This window comes from Otolemur garnettii, unplaced genomic scaffold, assembly GCF_000181295.1.
Source record: "Otolemur garnettii isolate 467f Iridium unplaced genomic scaffold, OtoGar3 scaffold00134, whole genome shotgun sequence".
NCBI classification, from domain to species: Eukaryota; Metazoa; Chordata; class Mammalia; order Primates; family Galagidae; genus Otolemur; species Otolemur garnettii.
In genome coordinates this window covers 1,840,770-1,857,026 of record NW_003852529.1, presented here as the reverse complement: position 1 = coordinate 1,857,026, position 16,257 = coordinate 1,840,770, and the positions used below count along the sequence as shown (strand labels likewise).

Below are 16,257 nucleotides of genomic sequence, written 5' to 3'. Positions count from 1 at the left end.
TCAAAAAAAAAAAAGAAAAAGAGATTAACTTTTGAATTGGAATGTTGTAATAGGTCACTGAGTTTTACTGCTTATTATTTGGAATGAGGGTTGGTGAGGTCTTTGCTTTGAACTTTAATGTATAAAAACTGTAATTTTGGTTGGTAGCCTGTGGCTCAAGTGGCTAAGGTGCCAGCCACATACACCTAAGGTGGCGTGTTCGAATCCAGCCCGGGCCCGCCAAAACAACAATGATGGCTGCAACCAAAAAATAGCCAGGCATTGTGGTAGGCGCCTGTGGTCCCAGTTACTTGGGAGGCTGAGGCAGGAGATTCACTTGAGCTCGGGAGTTGGGGGTTGCTGTGAGCTGTGATGCCATGGCACTCTACCCAGGGGGATAGCTTGAGACTCTGTCCTCAAAAAAAAAAAAAAAAAGGTAATTTTGAAAATGGAACAGAAGTCTTGGAGAGGCTACTCTCACTGTTCTCCAGAATCCCCGCCTTCTGATGAAGTTTGATGACCCTATCCCCCGTCTCTGCCTATTGGCTGACAGTGACAGGTGGCTGGACCCTCTTCATCCAGTAACACATAGTCTTTTAAATAGTTTTTCTGCACTTGGGCTCTCAGGACCCCGCTGGGGCATTCCCACCCTGGCATGCATGTCCCATCCTTAGAGATGGGAGCTAGAATGTTAACTGACTGCTGTTTCTGAGTGAGGGGAGTTGGTCAACAATAGGAGTAACGAATACAACTACACTATCAAACTTAATGGATGGGAGGTGAGCTAAATTCATCTTTCACAGAAGCACAAATCAATAGGTATTATCCCTGTCTTATGAAGAAAAGAGGCCACAGCTTATTTAGAGGATGGCCACAACCTGCCAACCTAACCAGGCAGAGTTCAAAGGGTGCTGGAGCAGGAGGATGGTCGGGAGTGCAGGGGGGACTCACCATGAGTTCTCAGCTGTCTCCACGTACGAGCATTATTTTAGTAAAAAAGAAGATGTAAAACATCTTTCTAATCTCATTAAAAAAAATTACTTTTCTAAGTCAAAGTGTAGTAACCAAGATATAGCAGCACTACAGGCTGTCCCAAAAGTCACCCCCTCCATCACCATATATAGGGAAATGAGAAATTGTAGCTAAATGTACCTTAATTTACAAAATGTTCTCGATGCATTGGCTACCACTGCACCACTTCCTATGTACTTGTGCCATTTCCCCAAGCACAGGGCAGGATTCCAGAGAGCAAGTTCTAGAAAAATACATTTATTTGACGTATTCTGGGATGCTGCCACAGAAATAACACTGCAAAACTTACTGGAAACTAGTCCCTATCTACAGAGTATATGCCAAAAAAGGTGTGATTAAAAATCTATCTGTGGTGGCTCACACCTATAATCCTAGCACTCTGAGAGGCAAAGGCAGGAGAGACCCCATTTCTACTTAAAAAAAAAAAGTTAAACTAGGTGGGCATTGTGACAAGCACCTGTAGTCCCAGCATACTTGGGAGGCTAAGGCAAGAGGATCTCTTGAGCCCAAGAGTTTGAGGTTGCTGTGAGCTATAATGATGCCATGGCACTGTAGTCTGGGGCAACAGAGTGAGACTTTTGTCTTCAAAAAAAAAAAAAAAAGGAAGTCAGTTAAAGAAATGGAGTCAATCTATGCATTCATTGAACAGCTATTTATTAGCACCTAGTATGTGTCAGACACTGTTTTGAGCACTGGAGAACATGAACGGACTAATAAATATAAAGCAAAAATCACCAGGCTCACTTGGAAGCTTTTCTTCCCAGTCAACTTTATGAACCTCATGCTGCCCACTCTGCCTGCTCCAAGGTCTTTTTTGCATCTCTCTCTCTCTCTCACCTTTGTCCCAAGGGCCAGAGCTTGGTTCCTGATTTATAATCCCCCTCATTAATGTAACCAAAGAGACAGCGATGAATACCATAGTAGACTGGGATTAATGTTTTATTATTGATATCCTACATCCATACTGTGCGTTTCTAAGATTTACATCCAAAGAGCATATTGTATTTACATGCAACGAACGGACCAACATAACAAATTCAAACCATGGCTGCATTAAGACTATGGTTTGTTCCAAATTAAATACATAATACTCTTACCTCCCCCCTTTCAACATGTACAATAAAAACCCACTCTTCCTCCTTGTAAGGAATATGAAATTGCATTGATAACTGCACTGATTAGCAACAACTACATTTGAAACATTTAAAACCTGAGATATAAAGCCAAATATGCTGAAGTACTAACATATCTACACTCGCGTCCGGTGTGAACACTGCGGTGATAGACTGCTCAGTGGTCCACAGTGCACGGGCCAGGTGGCTCTGACAGACACTGATGCCAGCTTTGACTGGAAGCTACACTTGCCCTGGGCAGAGGGGCTATTTCCCCATAAACCCTCTGGAGCTGCATACCACAGATGATGAGGGGGGTTCTGATACTACTGGTTTTTTGTTTTTGCTTTTTTTTTTTTTGGTCTTTTCACTTCTTCTTGCTTTTAAGTGGAAAAAAATCTTTGGCCCATTGAGGGGAAATTTTGCATTACAAAATGTACATAAATAAAATACACATGCTCTTCAGCAAGCATCTTCTGTCTGCTCCAACAGTCCAGCCCAGGATTTTGTACCAGTGGGGCGCGGAAGTCTGAAGGAGGTAAGCCCAGCTAGAACGAAGTGGTCGGAAAAATAAATACACGATTTTAAAAAACAGCCAAGCTTGTCAGGACAGCTCAGAGGCAGTAAGAATTTCATTCCATGATGCTTCTCTTTTACATTAAATACTGAAGATGACTCAGTGCATAATTGCTGTGTGGTCATCAGACGGTCCCGGCAAAGGCACTCCTGTCTGAAGTACAGGTCACGGTAACCTAGCACCATCACTCGTGACAGTCCAGCTGCCCACCAGCGTGACCCAGCCCTCTGTTTCCATCTACCTCCAACTCCTCTGGAAAGGAGAGTGGGACTCCTCTCACCACGGCAGCTGCACCCTGCTGACCGTGGGGGACTGCCCTTCCCTTCCACACAGGCTGTCCTGCCTCAGTGGCCAATGTCCTGCTCTGCTTGCTGTCAGTCTGGGCAGGCTGTGATCCTGAGGCACATATTAGATTTTATTCTAAAGTGAATTCTCCAGACACACTGACACTGAACCATCATATCTTTGGTTCCCTTCTTCTAAAACACACTTGTTATTTCTTTTGTTGCTTAATGATAAGAAGGCAGTCCAATGAGGAAAACCCCGCACAGCTGCCCTCCTGAGGGAATTGGTCTTTCTCAGGGAGGGAGGGAACCACTGCAAACACTTATCTAGGGTTATCCGTACCCAGTAAATTGAGAAGGGAACAACAGACCCACAATCCCACCCCAAAGCTTCACAAAATAAAACTCTCATTGGTCTCCCTTACATTTATGTAGGGCCTTTCACTTTTAAGGCACTGGCTCTTGAAGACATGCAAAACAGTAAAACTAAAGACGTGGTATCCTGCCTGCTGGGAACACGGAGAGGCAGAGACAGGCTCCCACACCAGATGATGACAGTTACCCATGGTGACGAAGACCTGCTTCCAAAACAGCATTTCATGTTAGTGTGTTACTAGTGTGTTAGCTTTAACTGTTGACACCAAAAACGTGACCAACACTTTTTCCTTTTAACAAAGCAACCTTTATACTGCTCTGATGACATTAAATGCCGTAAGTACCAGGTATTCAGTCACCACTGAGGAAGTGTGCCAATTCCACTTCCGGCGCGTGTGAAGTCACAACCCTACTGATTCTCTAATTAGTTCAACGATGTTTTAGTCCCTTAATAAATACACGCCGATGCAAAAGACTTTCGGGGGGACTTTATCAAATGTCCCCTAAGGGAGAACAAGCCTGGCAGCAGAGTTACGCTTCACACGGTGGAACTATCCTGTTCACACACCGATGTAGGAAAACAAAAACAGCAACATTTTCTGGAAGGAGAACTTCTGAGTTTTCTTAAGAGCAATTTTTCATCCTGAACTATGACACAATCAAGATGAACACCTATTTTTCATTTGGTTTGTCTCAGAAGAGTTCATTTTCCTTCCCAGCACCTTTACAGGAATTTACTTTTTGAAGTTGGACTTGAGCCCAAACAAAGCGACGATGTCCTTCATGGCTTGTCTCAGGTGCTTCCCAAAACGATGAGAATCCTTTAATTTAAAAATAAAGAACAAAAGCACATTAAAACATGGAAACATCCTAATTTCAAGCTTTGTCATTTATAATCCAACTCAAAGATGAACTCGAACTTCGTTTTGCCAGTGTTCTGAGATTTGACCTGCTGGCTGCATGATTACCATATCCATTCTGGAGAAATGGTGAGAGGAACTGAGGCGACAGTTGAGATGTTCGTGTGGGTATATTTTTGATCTAAGGATTTCTCTAAAGATAATGCATTTCATAAAACTCAGTGATCAGGGCAGTGCCTGTAGCTCAGTGAGTAGGGAGCTGGCCTCATATACCCAGGGTGGTGCATTCAAACCCGGCCCCGGCCAAACTGCAAGAAAAAAAATAGCTGGGCGTTGTAGTGAGCGCCTATAGTCCCAGCTACTTGGGAGGCTGAGGCAAGAAAATCGCCTAAGCCCTAGAGTTTGAGGTTGCTGTGAGCTGTGAGCTGTGACTTCACAGCACTGTACCGAGGGAGATAAAGTGAGACTCTGTCTCTAAAAAAAACAAAACAAAGCAAAACAAAAAACAGTGATTAAATGAATGCCAGTTTTCTCTGTTAGCACATCTGGCATTGCGTGTCAGGTTATGTATAATGTGGAAAGGAGAATATAAATAAGAATTAATAAACCACGCCGAAAGGAGGTCACACTGTGGATCCCCTGCTCCATCACATATGTGTGTTTCTGAGTGTGTTCACATTGCCCTTAGTCCACCTTCCGAGTGTTACAGGAAACTATCGAAGCCCTCTAACATTATGTTTCAAAAACCACTGCTACCTGCAAAGGTAAACATGTTGAACCAAACAAGACATATTTCTTTAAAACTAGGTTAAGCGAATTTTGAATTTCATTTACTTGATAATGTCTTAACCTGGCTCGGCTTCTACAGCTCATCAGTTAGGGCACTGGCCACATACACCAGGGCTGGCGGGTTCGAGCCCAGCCTAGGCCTGCCAAACAATGACAACTACAATAATAAAATAGCCGGGTATTGTGGTGGGTGCCTGTAGTCCCAGCTACTTGGGAGGCTGAGGCAAGAGTTTGAGGTTGCTGTGAGCTGTGATGACAGCTCACAGCTGTCAGGGTGACATAGTAAGACTGTCTCTCTCTCACACACACACACAAATAATAAATAAATAAAAACAAAATGTCTTAACCAAGTAAAAATAGATCATTACATTGAGAAATTTTTGGTCAAATTAAAGCTGTGTCCTCATAAAAAGAAAAAAGTAAAAGCACCCCATCCTCAGAAAAAGTAACTTCTTTTCACACTTACTGTCTCGGGGCAAGAGAACTTGGAAGAGATATGGAAATTGATGAGGTTCTCTCCCACAAGGATGTAGGACACACCGTAGCCATCATCAGCAACCTAGAGAAAAAGAAGTTTAACTTCTATCACTGGGAAATGAGACCCTGAGGAAAAGGGACTTTCTAACGTTCAAACTACAAGACAACTGTTGATGTTTGTGCAAATAATCAGCAGGACTTTCTCTATAGTGGCACAACAACAAGGCACAAGGAGTGCTCAAAACCGAAATGGGCATGTCACACCCCTCTGCGCACATCGTCCAGCACCATCGTCCGGCACCCAGTGCACTTACTGGTCCGAAGCCGCCGCCACTGGACACGTACTCCGGATTCCTCTCCAAGTCGAACAGCTCCACCTGCTGCTGAGGAGTCTGGCTGGTTGATAATCTCCAAGGCTCAGATAAAACCTGTCGAGTGAAAGAAGAAAACGTTGAAATAACACTTTTCCTAATTCTGTCCTCGAGAGGCCCCACAGGGAAGAGAAGAAAAGGCCTGCTTCAGACCCAGAGTCCTCAGTGTGCTGCTGAGGCCCGCTGGCTGGGCAGGGTCTGTGCAGAGCGGAGGCAGAGTGTGAGGACACCTGGACCTCAGAGCCAACACCAGCCAACAGCAGCGGCATCCAGCAGGTGGCTCAAGACTTGTACCAGTTTGGTGAGCCAACTGTTCAATTTCCAGGGATTTTTCAAGTTGGTTGTTAAATATAGCTACTATTACAACTTAAATTTTAGGCCAGGTGCAGTGGCTCACACCTATAAATCCCAGCACTGTGGGAGGCTGGGGCAGGTGGGTTGCTTGAGCTCAGGAGTTTGAAACCAGCCTGAGCAAGACGAGACCCCATCTCTACTAAAAATACAAAACTTAGCCAGGTTGTGGCAGGTGCCTGTAGTCTAAGCTGCATAGGAGGCTGAGGCAGGAGAATCACTTGAGCCCTGGAGTTTGAGATTTCTCTAAGCTGATACCACGGCACTCCACCCAAGGTAACAGAGTGAGACTCCATCTCAAAAAAAATTTTTTTTTTTAGTCAGGCACGCTGACAGGCACCGGTAATCCCAGCTACTTTGGAGGATTACTTAAGGCTAAGAGCTTAAGACCAGCCTGGGCAACACAGCCAGACCTTCACTTCAAAAAATTAAATTTTACAGCTTGGTGCCCATAGCTCAATGAGTAGGGCACTGGCCGCATACAATGAGGCTGTCGGGTTCAAGCTCTGTCCGGATCTACTAAACAACAATGACAACTGCAACAACAACAACAAAAATAATTGGGTGTTGTGGCGGGTGCCTGTACTCCCAGCTAATTGGGAGGTTGAGGCAAGAGAATCGCATAAGCCCAAGAGTTGGAGGTTGCTGTGAGCTGTGTGATGCCATGGCACTCTACCAAGGGTGACATAGTGAAACTCTGTCTCAAAAAAAATTATATTTTATAAACTTACGGTAAAATAAATTATATTAAAAATAAAGGGGATAAGCTCAGTGCATGTAGCTCAAGTGGCTAAGGCCACTCACATAAACCAGAGGTGGCGGGTTCGAATCCAGCCAGGGCCTGCCAAACAATGACAACCACAACCAAAAAAGAAAAAAGCTGGGAGTTGTGGCGGGCGCCTGTAGTCCCAGTTTTTTGGGAGGCTGAGGCAAGAGAATTGCTTAAGCCCAGGAGTTGGAGGTTGCTGTGAGCTGTGACAGCACAGGACTCTACCCAGGCTCAAAAATAAACAAATAAATAAATAAGATAAATAAAGGTAATGAACACTCAGAGCTCATCGCTTCCTAGTAACTATCTAAGCTCTTGAGGTAATTTCTGGCACGTGAGGAGGCTAAATCTGACGGCAAAGTGTTCCAAGTTATGAAGAAGTATAGGATGAAAACTATAGGCTTCATCTTCTGTCATGACAGCTGTGCCTGTTCTGGACTAATTCGCCAAGTGTTGGACTAACCAAAAGAACAGAAGTGCCTCCCAGGGAAGAGGCAGCTTACTTCTTTAAGGAACGGAGAATCCACACCGAGGTATTTGGACACAACATAAAGGCAGAAGAGGTGGCGGTCGATGCCCGAGCCCGTCATGGCAAGGCGGTACAAGTGCTGGTGCTTCTCGCACGCAATCTTGAACAACCTGAGTCTCTGTTCCACCTGTGCAACAGGGTGAAAAGGATAAGTGTTGGGCGTCCCAAGTCTTACACCATGGATCTAAGTTTCAGAAGGAAGGGAGTGGGTCGCCTTCTCTCCACCAGGCTGCTGCCACTGGACACCTCGGATCAGGCAGCCCCAAGGCCGCAGCAGGGCTGGCTGATGGGGAAACACCTAGGGGGTCCTCTGTACAAAGTCCCCACCTGGTGTCATTTCATGTTCTATGCAAATGAGTTCACTAAGTAGGCAGGAAAGCCCAAGCTGCAAACTCTCTTTGTATGGAAAGGGCTCTGCTACAACAGCACTTAAAGAGACCTTTAAACCTGACCCAAAGGGGCTGCTTCAGTTCTTCTGCCCTCTGTCCTATAAACCACAGAATCAGGGCGATGTGCCCATATAAGTCCGTATTCAAGGCTTCAAATAAAAGATGAAAGCCATCTGTCATGACAACACCTGATTTCTTTCTGCATAATTGAAAGCCTTTCCACAAGGTAAAAGAGAGGCCCAGTCACATCTCCTGGGTCAGTAAGCACCTGCACTGTCAGGGGCACTTGGGCCCAGACCTGACCTCAGCCACTTACTAGTCACGTAGTCCAGCAGTTTGCAGAATTCATCTGAGCCTCTGTTTCTTTATCTATGAAAATGAACTGATAACACCGTGGCGGGTACTGCTAGGACTGCAAAAGGCAGTGTACAGAAAACTCCTGGGCCGAGGCCTGGCACGCAGTGCCCAGTGTGGCAGTGGCTTTAATAACACCAAGTAGGAGGTTCCCACGTGGGGTGGCAGCTTCTCACCCCAATGCCAGCCACCTGTACTGTCCTACAGCATCTGCCTGCTATTCCCTCCCTCATGAGTTCTAGTCCAAGTCAAGACTTTAATTTGGAAAAATGGTTCGTAACATGAATCTCCTCGTACATGTCCCATCCACTGCCTTGTAATACTTTCCGATCCCTTGAAAGGAATGGAAGAAAGAATCTAAATTCAGGATCACTGCAGAAGAAATCAGAGAAATCAGAGAAGCTGGAGTGTCAACCTCTAGATCCCTTTTATGAAAATGGGGGGCACTTTACCGTCTGGGCCGGGTCCACCATGGCCAGCACGAAGCTGCAGGATTCGGTGGTGCAGGAGCGCACGGTTTCCGTCCTGCCCTCCCGGAAGAGCCGGGTCATAGAGGCTTCGTACGTGAGGCAAAATTTGCCCATGTCCTGGCAAAGGAGAAGCATGTTAGTGCACAGGGAGGGGCATGGTGATGTCTAAGGCGTAGGGAGTGACTGGGTAAGGCTGGCATGGAAGGGTGGGCCGCTCCACCACGGTTTTCCCATGTGTTTGGTTGCATAGGGGCAGGCAGAGGCTCCATCAGCTTTGGGAGGTGGCGGGGTAGAGGCGGAGGGGGCAGTGTCTGGTTAACCCATGTTTCCCTTTGAGGATGCAACTGATGCTGTGACACTCCTCCCCAAATCTCACACACCTCCACCGTGTGCCCTTCATGCTAAGCTCCCTGCATGGGAACAGTTTATGGAAGGAACTCAGGGCATGAGGACATCTGCGTGTGATTGAAATGACTCGAGGACGTCTATCATGTTTGGATGGCGGTGAGAGCGATGCCCCTTCAAGAGAAGGGATGGGTGCAGGAGGAGTGTCCTGTAGCAGGGGGGAAATGGGCAAGGCCAGGCTGCCCATTAGACGAAGGGGACAGTCGTGTGTGGGCTGGCAGATGCGGATGGCCAGTTTTTTGAGAAAGCCCCTATCTTCTGGGGGAAGCAAAGAAAAGTCACCTGCTGAGCCAGGATGGGGAGGCGGCACTGGCAGCTGGAGACAGGTGAGGTGGCATCTAGGGGTGTGGGGAAAGGGGTGCCGGGTACAGTGAGTCAGGGCTTGTTAAAGTGGGGTGAGTCACAGTGTGGGTGCTCTCAAGTCACACAGGTTCCTCCAGAGCAGGATCAAAGCAGGTGAGAGCTGGACTGAACCTGGGCGGTTCTGCTGGGCTTTCGAGGGTGGGGAGAGCAGGGCTGGGCCCCTCACTAAGGGGCAGTCACAGCAAGAGGAATCTACACCTACATGGGAGAAAAGGGAGGGTGGGCCACACAGTGGGGGAGCCAACCAACGGCACCTGCAATGAGCCTCCAAGGTGATGTCGGGAGCAGCAGATGGAAAAAGACAGGGCCGAATCCCAGGGAGCTTGCAGTGACCAGCCACCAGAGCCACCAAGCCAGCACCAAGCAGGGACAGGAGAGTAATGAGCGTCAATTTGGGGGCTCTAGTTATTCCTGACCAGACACATTCCCCAGGCACCTGGTGTGCCCTGGGACAGGCCCTGGTGCAGGGGTGGGTCAGCTATGACCTCAAGGCCACATATGGCCTTCTAAACACCCAATTGCGGGCACTGGACCAAATCTAAATTTGGCCGGGTAGGGTGGCTCATGCCTGTAATACTAGCACTCTGGGAGGCTGAGGTGGGTAGATTGAGCTTGAGCTTAGCTCACGGGTTCAAGACCAGCCTGAGCAAAAGTGAGACTCTGTCTCTACTAAAAATAGAAAAACTGAGGCAAGAGGATCACTTGAGCTCAAGTTGGAGGTTGCTGTGAGCTATGATCCCACATAGCTTCAGACTCGACATGCCTCATACAATAAATAAATAAATAAACAAATAAATAAAAGGATTTGTTTTATAGAATCTGGATTCAGTCAAAAGGCCATGTGGCCCTAAGGCTGCAAGCTTCCTACCCCATTGCACATGCCAGGAATACATCATTTTGACTACAACAATCTTATGATTTCTAGGGTTTGCACTGCAGGTTTTGAAAGAACAAGTGTCAGTGGTGCCTATAGCTCAGTGCGTAGGGAGCTAGCCACACACACCAAGGCTGGCAGGTTTGAACCCAGTCTAGGCCTGCTGAACAATAATGACAACTGCAATAAGAAAAAAATAGCCAGGGTGGCACCTATAGCTCACTGGGTAGGGCGCCCGCCCCATATGCTGAGGGTGGCGGGTTCAAACCCAGCCCCAGCCAAACTGTAACAAAAAAATAGCTGGGCATTGTAGCAGGTGCCTGTAGTCCCAGCTACTTGGGAGGCTGAGATAAGAGAATTAATTGCCTAAGCCCAGGAGTTGGAGGTTGCTGTGAGCTGTGTGATCCCATGGCACTCTACCCAGGGCAATAAAGTGAGACTGTGTCTCTACAAAAAAAAAAATAGCCATGTGTTGTGGCAGGTACCTGTGGTCCCAGCTACTTGGGAGGCTGATGCAGGAGAATCGCTTAAACCTAAGAGTTTGAGGTTGCTGTGAGCCATGACACCACAGCACTCTACCAAGGGTGACATAATGAGACTTTAAAAAAAAAAAGGAAAGAACAGGTGTCCCCCTGCCTCTGCCTGTCTGCACCTTCCTCCTTTTCTTTTTTAGAACGTTACTGGTTATTCTCGTGTTAGCCTTTCCAGAGAAACTTCCAGCTCAACTGGTCAACATGAACCTTTGGCGGTGTTCATGTTAAAACTGTGGACTCGAAAGTTCATCCCTCTGTGGTACGGAATCCTTTTACCCAAAATCACAGCCTTTTCTCCCTTTTCTTTGGGTGCTTCTTGGTCTTTCTGCACAGCGTTCTGTCTGCTTTATAAACCTATGCCCAGGGGTTCCAGATTTTTGTTTCTTGGTTTCTCAGTTTCTGAAATACTCTATGTGTGGCTATCACTGTTATCCCAGGAAGAAATTGGTCTTTGTGTGATTCTGCACCAGGCCTGGTTGCTGAGCACGCTTAGAATTGTAAAAGCTCTGCACTTGCTCCAGCTTCTCAGTAGGCAAAGGCAAATGTCCCTGCCGCCCAATTATCCTGTCTGCTGCCGGAGGCTTCCTTATCCTTTTTGTTTTAATGGGTTGCTATCTCCTCTTTCCCTAAGCAATAGCTTTTAGCTACTTAAACACGATGTTCTCTATCACATTAAGGGAAAGGCCCCTTGACTAAGCACTGTGACCAAGACTTACAAGAAATGGAAGCTAACTTTAAATGTTTTTTTAGAACTCGTTAAAATTACTATCTAGTCCAGGAGTCCTCAAAATTTTTAAACAGGGGGCCAGTTCACTGTCCCTCAGACCGGTGGAGGGCCGGACTGTGGGCCCCGGGATGAGTCGGCTGCTAAGCAGGACAGGCAGCAGCAGCAAAAACACCCGGTGGGCTGGATAAATGTCCTAGGCAGGCCACAGTTTGAGGACTCCTCACAGTCTCTTCTCTGACCTAATAATATGAGTCAGTAGAGTATTTTTATATTTATTTTATTTTATTTATTTTATTTTTTTGTAGAGACAGAGTCTCACTTTATCACCCTCGGTAGAGTGCCGAGGTGTCACACAGCTCACAGCAACCTGCAACTCCTGGGCTTAGGCGATTCTCTTGCCTCAGCCTCCTGAGTAGCTGGGACCACAGGTACCCATTACAATGCCCAAGTATTTTTTTTGTTGCAGTCTTGGCAGGGCTGGGTTTGAACCGGCCACCCTTGGTATATGGGGCCAGTGCCCTACCCCTTGAACCACCAGTGCCGCCCAGTAGAGTATTTTTAAATACTTGGCTGGGTGCAGTGGCTCACATGTATAATCCCAGCACTCTGGCAGGCTGAGTGGGGAGGATCACTTGCACTCAGGAGTCCAAGACCAGCCTGAACAAGAGAAAGATTCTGTCTTTCCTAAAATAGAAAAACTTCTCTGGAAGGCTGAGGCAGGTGGATTGCCTGAACTCAGGAGTTTGAGACTAGCCTGAGCAAGAGTGAGACCCTGTCTCTAAAAAATAGCCAGACATTGTGGTGGGTGCCTGTGGTCCCAGCTATCTGAGAGGCTGAGGCAAGAGCATCACTTTAAGCCCTAAAGAGTTTGAGATTGCTGTGAACTATGATGCCACGGCATTCTACCCATTCTACCCAGGATAAGACTTGGTCTCTACAAAAAATAAAAAGGCCAGAGATATTCAGTAACCCGCCCTAAGTATTTGTACCTTACCAAATTCTAAGACATGGGGCTTATTTTAGGGTTTAACTCTCCTCTGCAGAGTGATGAGATCTCACTTTCTTCTGCCTCCCTGTTTCCCTCCCCTGTTGTCGTCTGTGTCAGATAGGAGTCTGCTCCCACCGGAGAGGACATCTGTGAGCTCAGCTGGTACAGCATGAACACACTCCCTGCTGCCACAGCCAGGGGATCCGGGAGTGCTTCTGGCGCCTGTAGCTGCACTCTCAGGTGCCAGGTTTTGGCCTTCCCTGTCTCCCCCCGCCCCAGCGTGTGGGGGGAGCCCCCAAAGTACTTGGGACACAGCCAGGCTCCTACCTTGTAATGCGCCAGCTGCAGCGCCAGCTGGACAAAGGCGTCTGGGCTCGTGCGGCACTTCTTGATCAGGCCTTTCCCAAAGTTGTCGAATGGAAAAGAATGAAAATCCACGTCATTTGCCAGAAGATTTGCACTGTTCAGGGAGGTCTCTATAACCTCTTGACACTGGAGAGAAAGGAGATAAAGGTTTTGGTCAATAAGGAATAAAGGGGAAAAAGTCCTGACAGCATCACAGGAAAGAGCTCACGCAGTGGGGCAGCACTCAGGGCAGTGCTCACGCAGTGGGACGGCGCTCAGGGCAGTGCTCACGCAGTGGTCGTTTCTTGAAAACATACAGATCATGTTTTCTTGTCCATTTTTTCTGGAAAGGTGGTCTGAAGCCCCAGCAAGTTAGTGGCACTGTGTTGACCCCTTGCTCCCCAGGAAGGATGGGAATACACCTGGGGACTGGGACTCCTGGTTTCCCATGAGATCCCAAAGTGTATTTTAAACAGTCAGGGGTTTTGTTTTATGAAGCCTGTTGTTGCTAAACAGCAGCAAGTGAGAAATACATTTTAAAAAATAAGTGGACAACCATACAATGAATTATTTAGTGCTAAAAAGAAACGAGCTTGGCTCGGCGCCTGTGGTTCAAGCGGCTAGGGCGCCAGGGGCTGGTGGGTTCAAACCCAGCCTGGGCCAGCTGAAAAACAATGACAACTACAACAATAAAAAAATAGCTCGATGTGAGGCAGGTGTCTCTGGTCCCAGCTACTTGGGAGTGTGAGACAAGAAAATTGCTTAAGCTCAAGAGTCTGAGGTTGCTGTGAGCTGTGACACCACAGCGCTTTATCTAGGGGAATATAGTGAGACTGTTTTAAAAAAAAATTATTTGTTGGGCCCCAGGAATTCCTGCTTCTGAGATTTGGTATTTCCAACTTGCAAATTCCTTCCTCAGAGGGCTCCTACTGAGTGGGCTTTATCTGAGAATATTTAAGAAAAAATCAATTATGTTTTGAAAATTACAAATGAGCAAGTCAGAGTATTTTGGTTTTTACTTCTTCATTGTGACCATTTTAATAGCTGTCTAGCAAGGTTCCAGTGGGTTCTTCAAATGGAAGAAGCAATATTTACCAAGGCTTCTGAGGGAATGGGCGATACGGCAGCCCCATGGCCCCAGAGAAATTCCCTAAAAAGACAACTTGCAGTCTTTGTGGTCTTCAACTGAGCTTGTGAACGCCCAGGAAGTACAGTTGGAAACTTTGGTTGGAAGCATTTAAAGCTGTTTCCCGGCTTGGTGCCTGTAGATCAAGTGGCTAGGGTGCCAGCCACATAAACCAGAGCCGGTGGGTTTGAATCCAGCCTGGGCTGGGCCTGCCAAACAACAATGACAACTACAACCAAAACATAGCCAGGCGTTACGGTGGGCACCTATAGTCCCAACTATTTGGGGGACTGAGTCAAGAGAATTGCATAAGCCCAGGAGTTGGAGGTTGCTGTGAGCTGTGATGCCACACACTCTACCCAGGGCTGCAGCTTGAGGCTCTGGCTAAAATAAATAAATAAAGCTGTTTCCCATCCTGGGTAAACCACAGCGGTTTGGTGCTGAGACTTACTTCCTCCGGGATGTCCCACTGCAGCCTGGTGGGGTACGGAATGCTGGAGTTGGTATCCCCTTTGCAGTGCCCATCTTCTGCATAGCCCAGCTGAAAGCTGTCAGTAGCCATGACATACTGTCAAAAATAGAAGGGTGAAGAAGTAGACTCAGACATCACAATAACTCAGTGTCACATGAAACATGTTTCATTTCCACAGTGGACACACATCCTCATAGATGCATTCCAACCACGAAACACTTAGGACTCCATGCCCTCTGCCCAGCCCTGAGGGAGGTGGGTCTTCTCTCCATTGTAGAGACTCTGTCAGTGCCTGGAGCACCTGGACTCCTTCCCATCTAGCAGTCCCTGGAGTCACAGGCCATTCTGTGAACAGTCACAGTGAAATGCCACCTTATCTAACTGGTCACCCTGGTCAAGAGTATATCCCTTGCCCTCATCTTACCCAGAGTACCTAAAAAAAATAAGCATGGGGCCAGGTGTGGTGGCTCCCACTTGTAATCCCAGCACTCTGGGAGGCCAAGGAGCTCAGGAGATTAAAAGCAGCCTGAACAAGAGTGAGACACAGTCTCTAATAAAAATAAAAACATTAGCCAAGCAGGGTGGCTCACACCTGTAATCCCAACATTCTGGGAGGGCAAGGTGGGTGGTCGCCTGAGCTAGTAAGTTCAAGACCAGCCTGAGCAAGAGTGTAATCCCATCTCTAAAAAACAGCTGGGCGTTATGGCAGGCAGGGGTAGTCTCAGCTACTCAGGGGGTTAGGGCAAGAGAATCACTTGAGCCTAAGAGTTTGAGGTTCCTTTGAGCTGTGACATCATGGCACTCCACCAAGGGCAACAAAGTGAGACTATCTCAAAATAAATGAAAGAAAGAAAAGAGGAAGGAAGGAAGGAAGGGAGGGAAGGAGGGAAGGAGGGAGGGAGGGAGGAAGTGAAAATTAGGCATTGTGGTAGGCACCTGTAGTCCCAGCTACTTGGAGGCAGAGGAAGGAAGATTACTTGAACACAGGGCTTGGTGCAGTGGCTCACACCTATAATCTCAGCATTTGGGAGCTGAGGCAGGAGGATCAATTGAGGCCAGGAGCTCAATACTGGCCTGGCCAACACAGTGAGACTCCATTTCTACACACAAAATAAAAATTAGCCAGGTATGGTGGTGCATGCCTATAGTCCAGATACTTGGTAGGCAGGAGCAAGAACTTACTGTCTGAGTCAAGCTGACACCACTGCATTCCAGCCTGGGCAACAGAGTGAGACCCTGACTCAAAAAAAAGCCTAACTTTGCAAATATCCAGTAATTTCCCTACTTGATAAGTTTCTCCGGTGAAGCCCAGACTGCCTATGATCCCCATTCTCTCTCCTTTCCCAAGCCCAGCTCTCACGCGCGTAGGACTCGGCAAGTCCTTGGAACAGGGTGCAACAGGCCCGGAGGACCACACTGTGCAGAGACTTATAGTGTGTCTTGTTGCCAAGTCCAGAGGCACCGAAGGTGGCTTGATCTTTGATGGATTTTCTGGCTAAAAGGCCTTTAAAGTTTTTTGTTGGCATCAGCAAAGAACGCTGGTGGCAGTGAAGGGCTGCTGTGCCAGTCAGCTGCTTTTAATGTATCAGGACCACACGACGCATTAAAGCCTGAGCCCTTGGGTTTTCCTTTTCATCTTTTTCTCCACATAGAAAACCTCCTCTGGGCTCGGCGCCTATAGCTCAACCAGCTAAGGCGCCAGCCAC

At 47.3% G+C, this 16,257-nt stretch overlaps 1 protein-coding gene across 1 annotated transcript in view; it reads right to left on the bottom strand.

Moving 5' to 3' along the window:
* Positions 1 to 1,929: 1,929 nt before the first annotated feature.
* Positions 1,930 to 16,257, bottom strand: part of CPT1A (carnitine palmitoyltransferase 1A) — a 51,231-nt gene continuing 36,903 nt past the window's right edge. The window contains exons 12-18 of the mRNA XM_012810443.2: positions 14,531 to 14,647; positions 12,936 to 13,100; positions 8,701 to 8,835; positions 7,480 to 7,632; positions 5,800 to 5,913; positions 5,475 to 5,567; positions 1,930 to 4,180 (exon numbers count right to left, since the gene is read on the bottom strand). Coding sequence (XP_012665897.1) covers positions 4,094 to 4,180; positions 5,475 to 5,567; positions 5,800 to 5,913; positions 7,480 to 7,632; positions 8,701 to 8,835; positions 12,936 to 13,100; positions 14,531 to 14,647 — 864 coding nt within the window. The 3' untranslated portion in view covers positions 1,930 to 4,093. The remainder of the gene's footprint in view (positions 4,181 to 5,474; positions 5,568 to 5,799; positions 5,914 to 7,479; positions 7,633 to 8,700; positions 8,836 to 12,935; positions 13,101 to 14,530; positions 14,648 to 16,257) is intronic.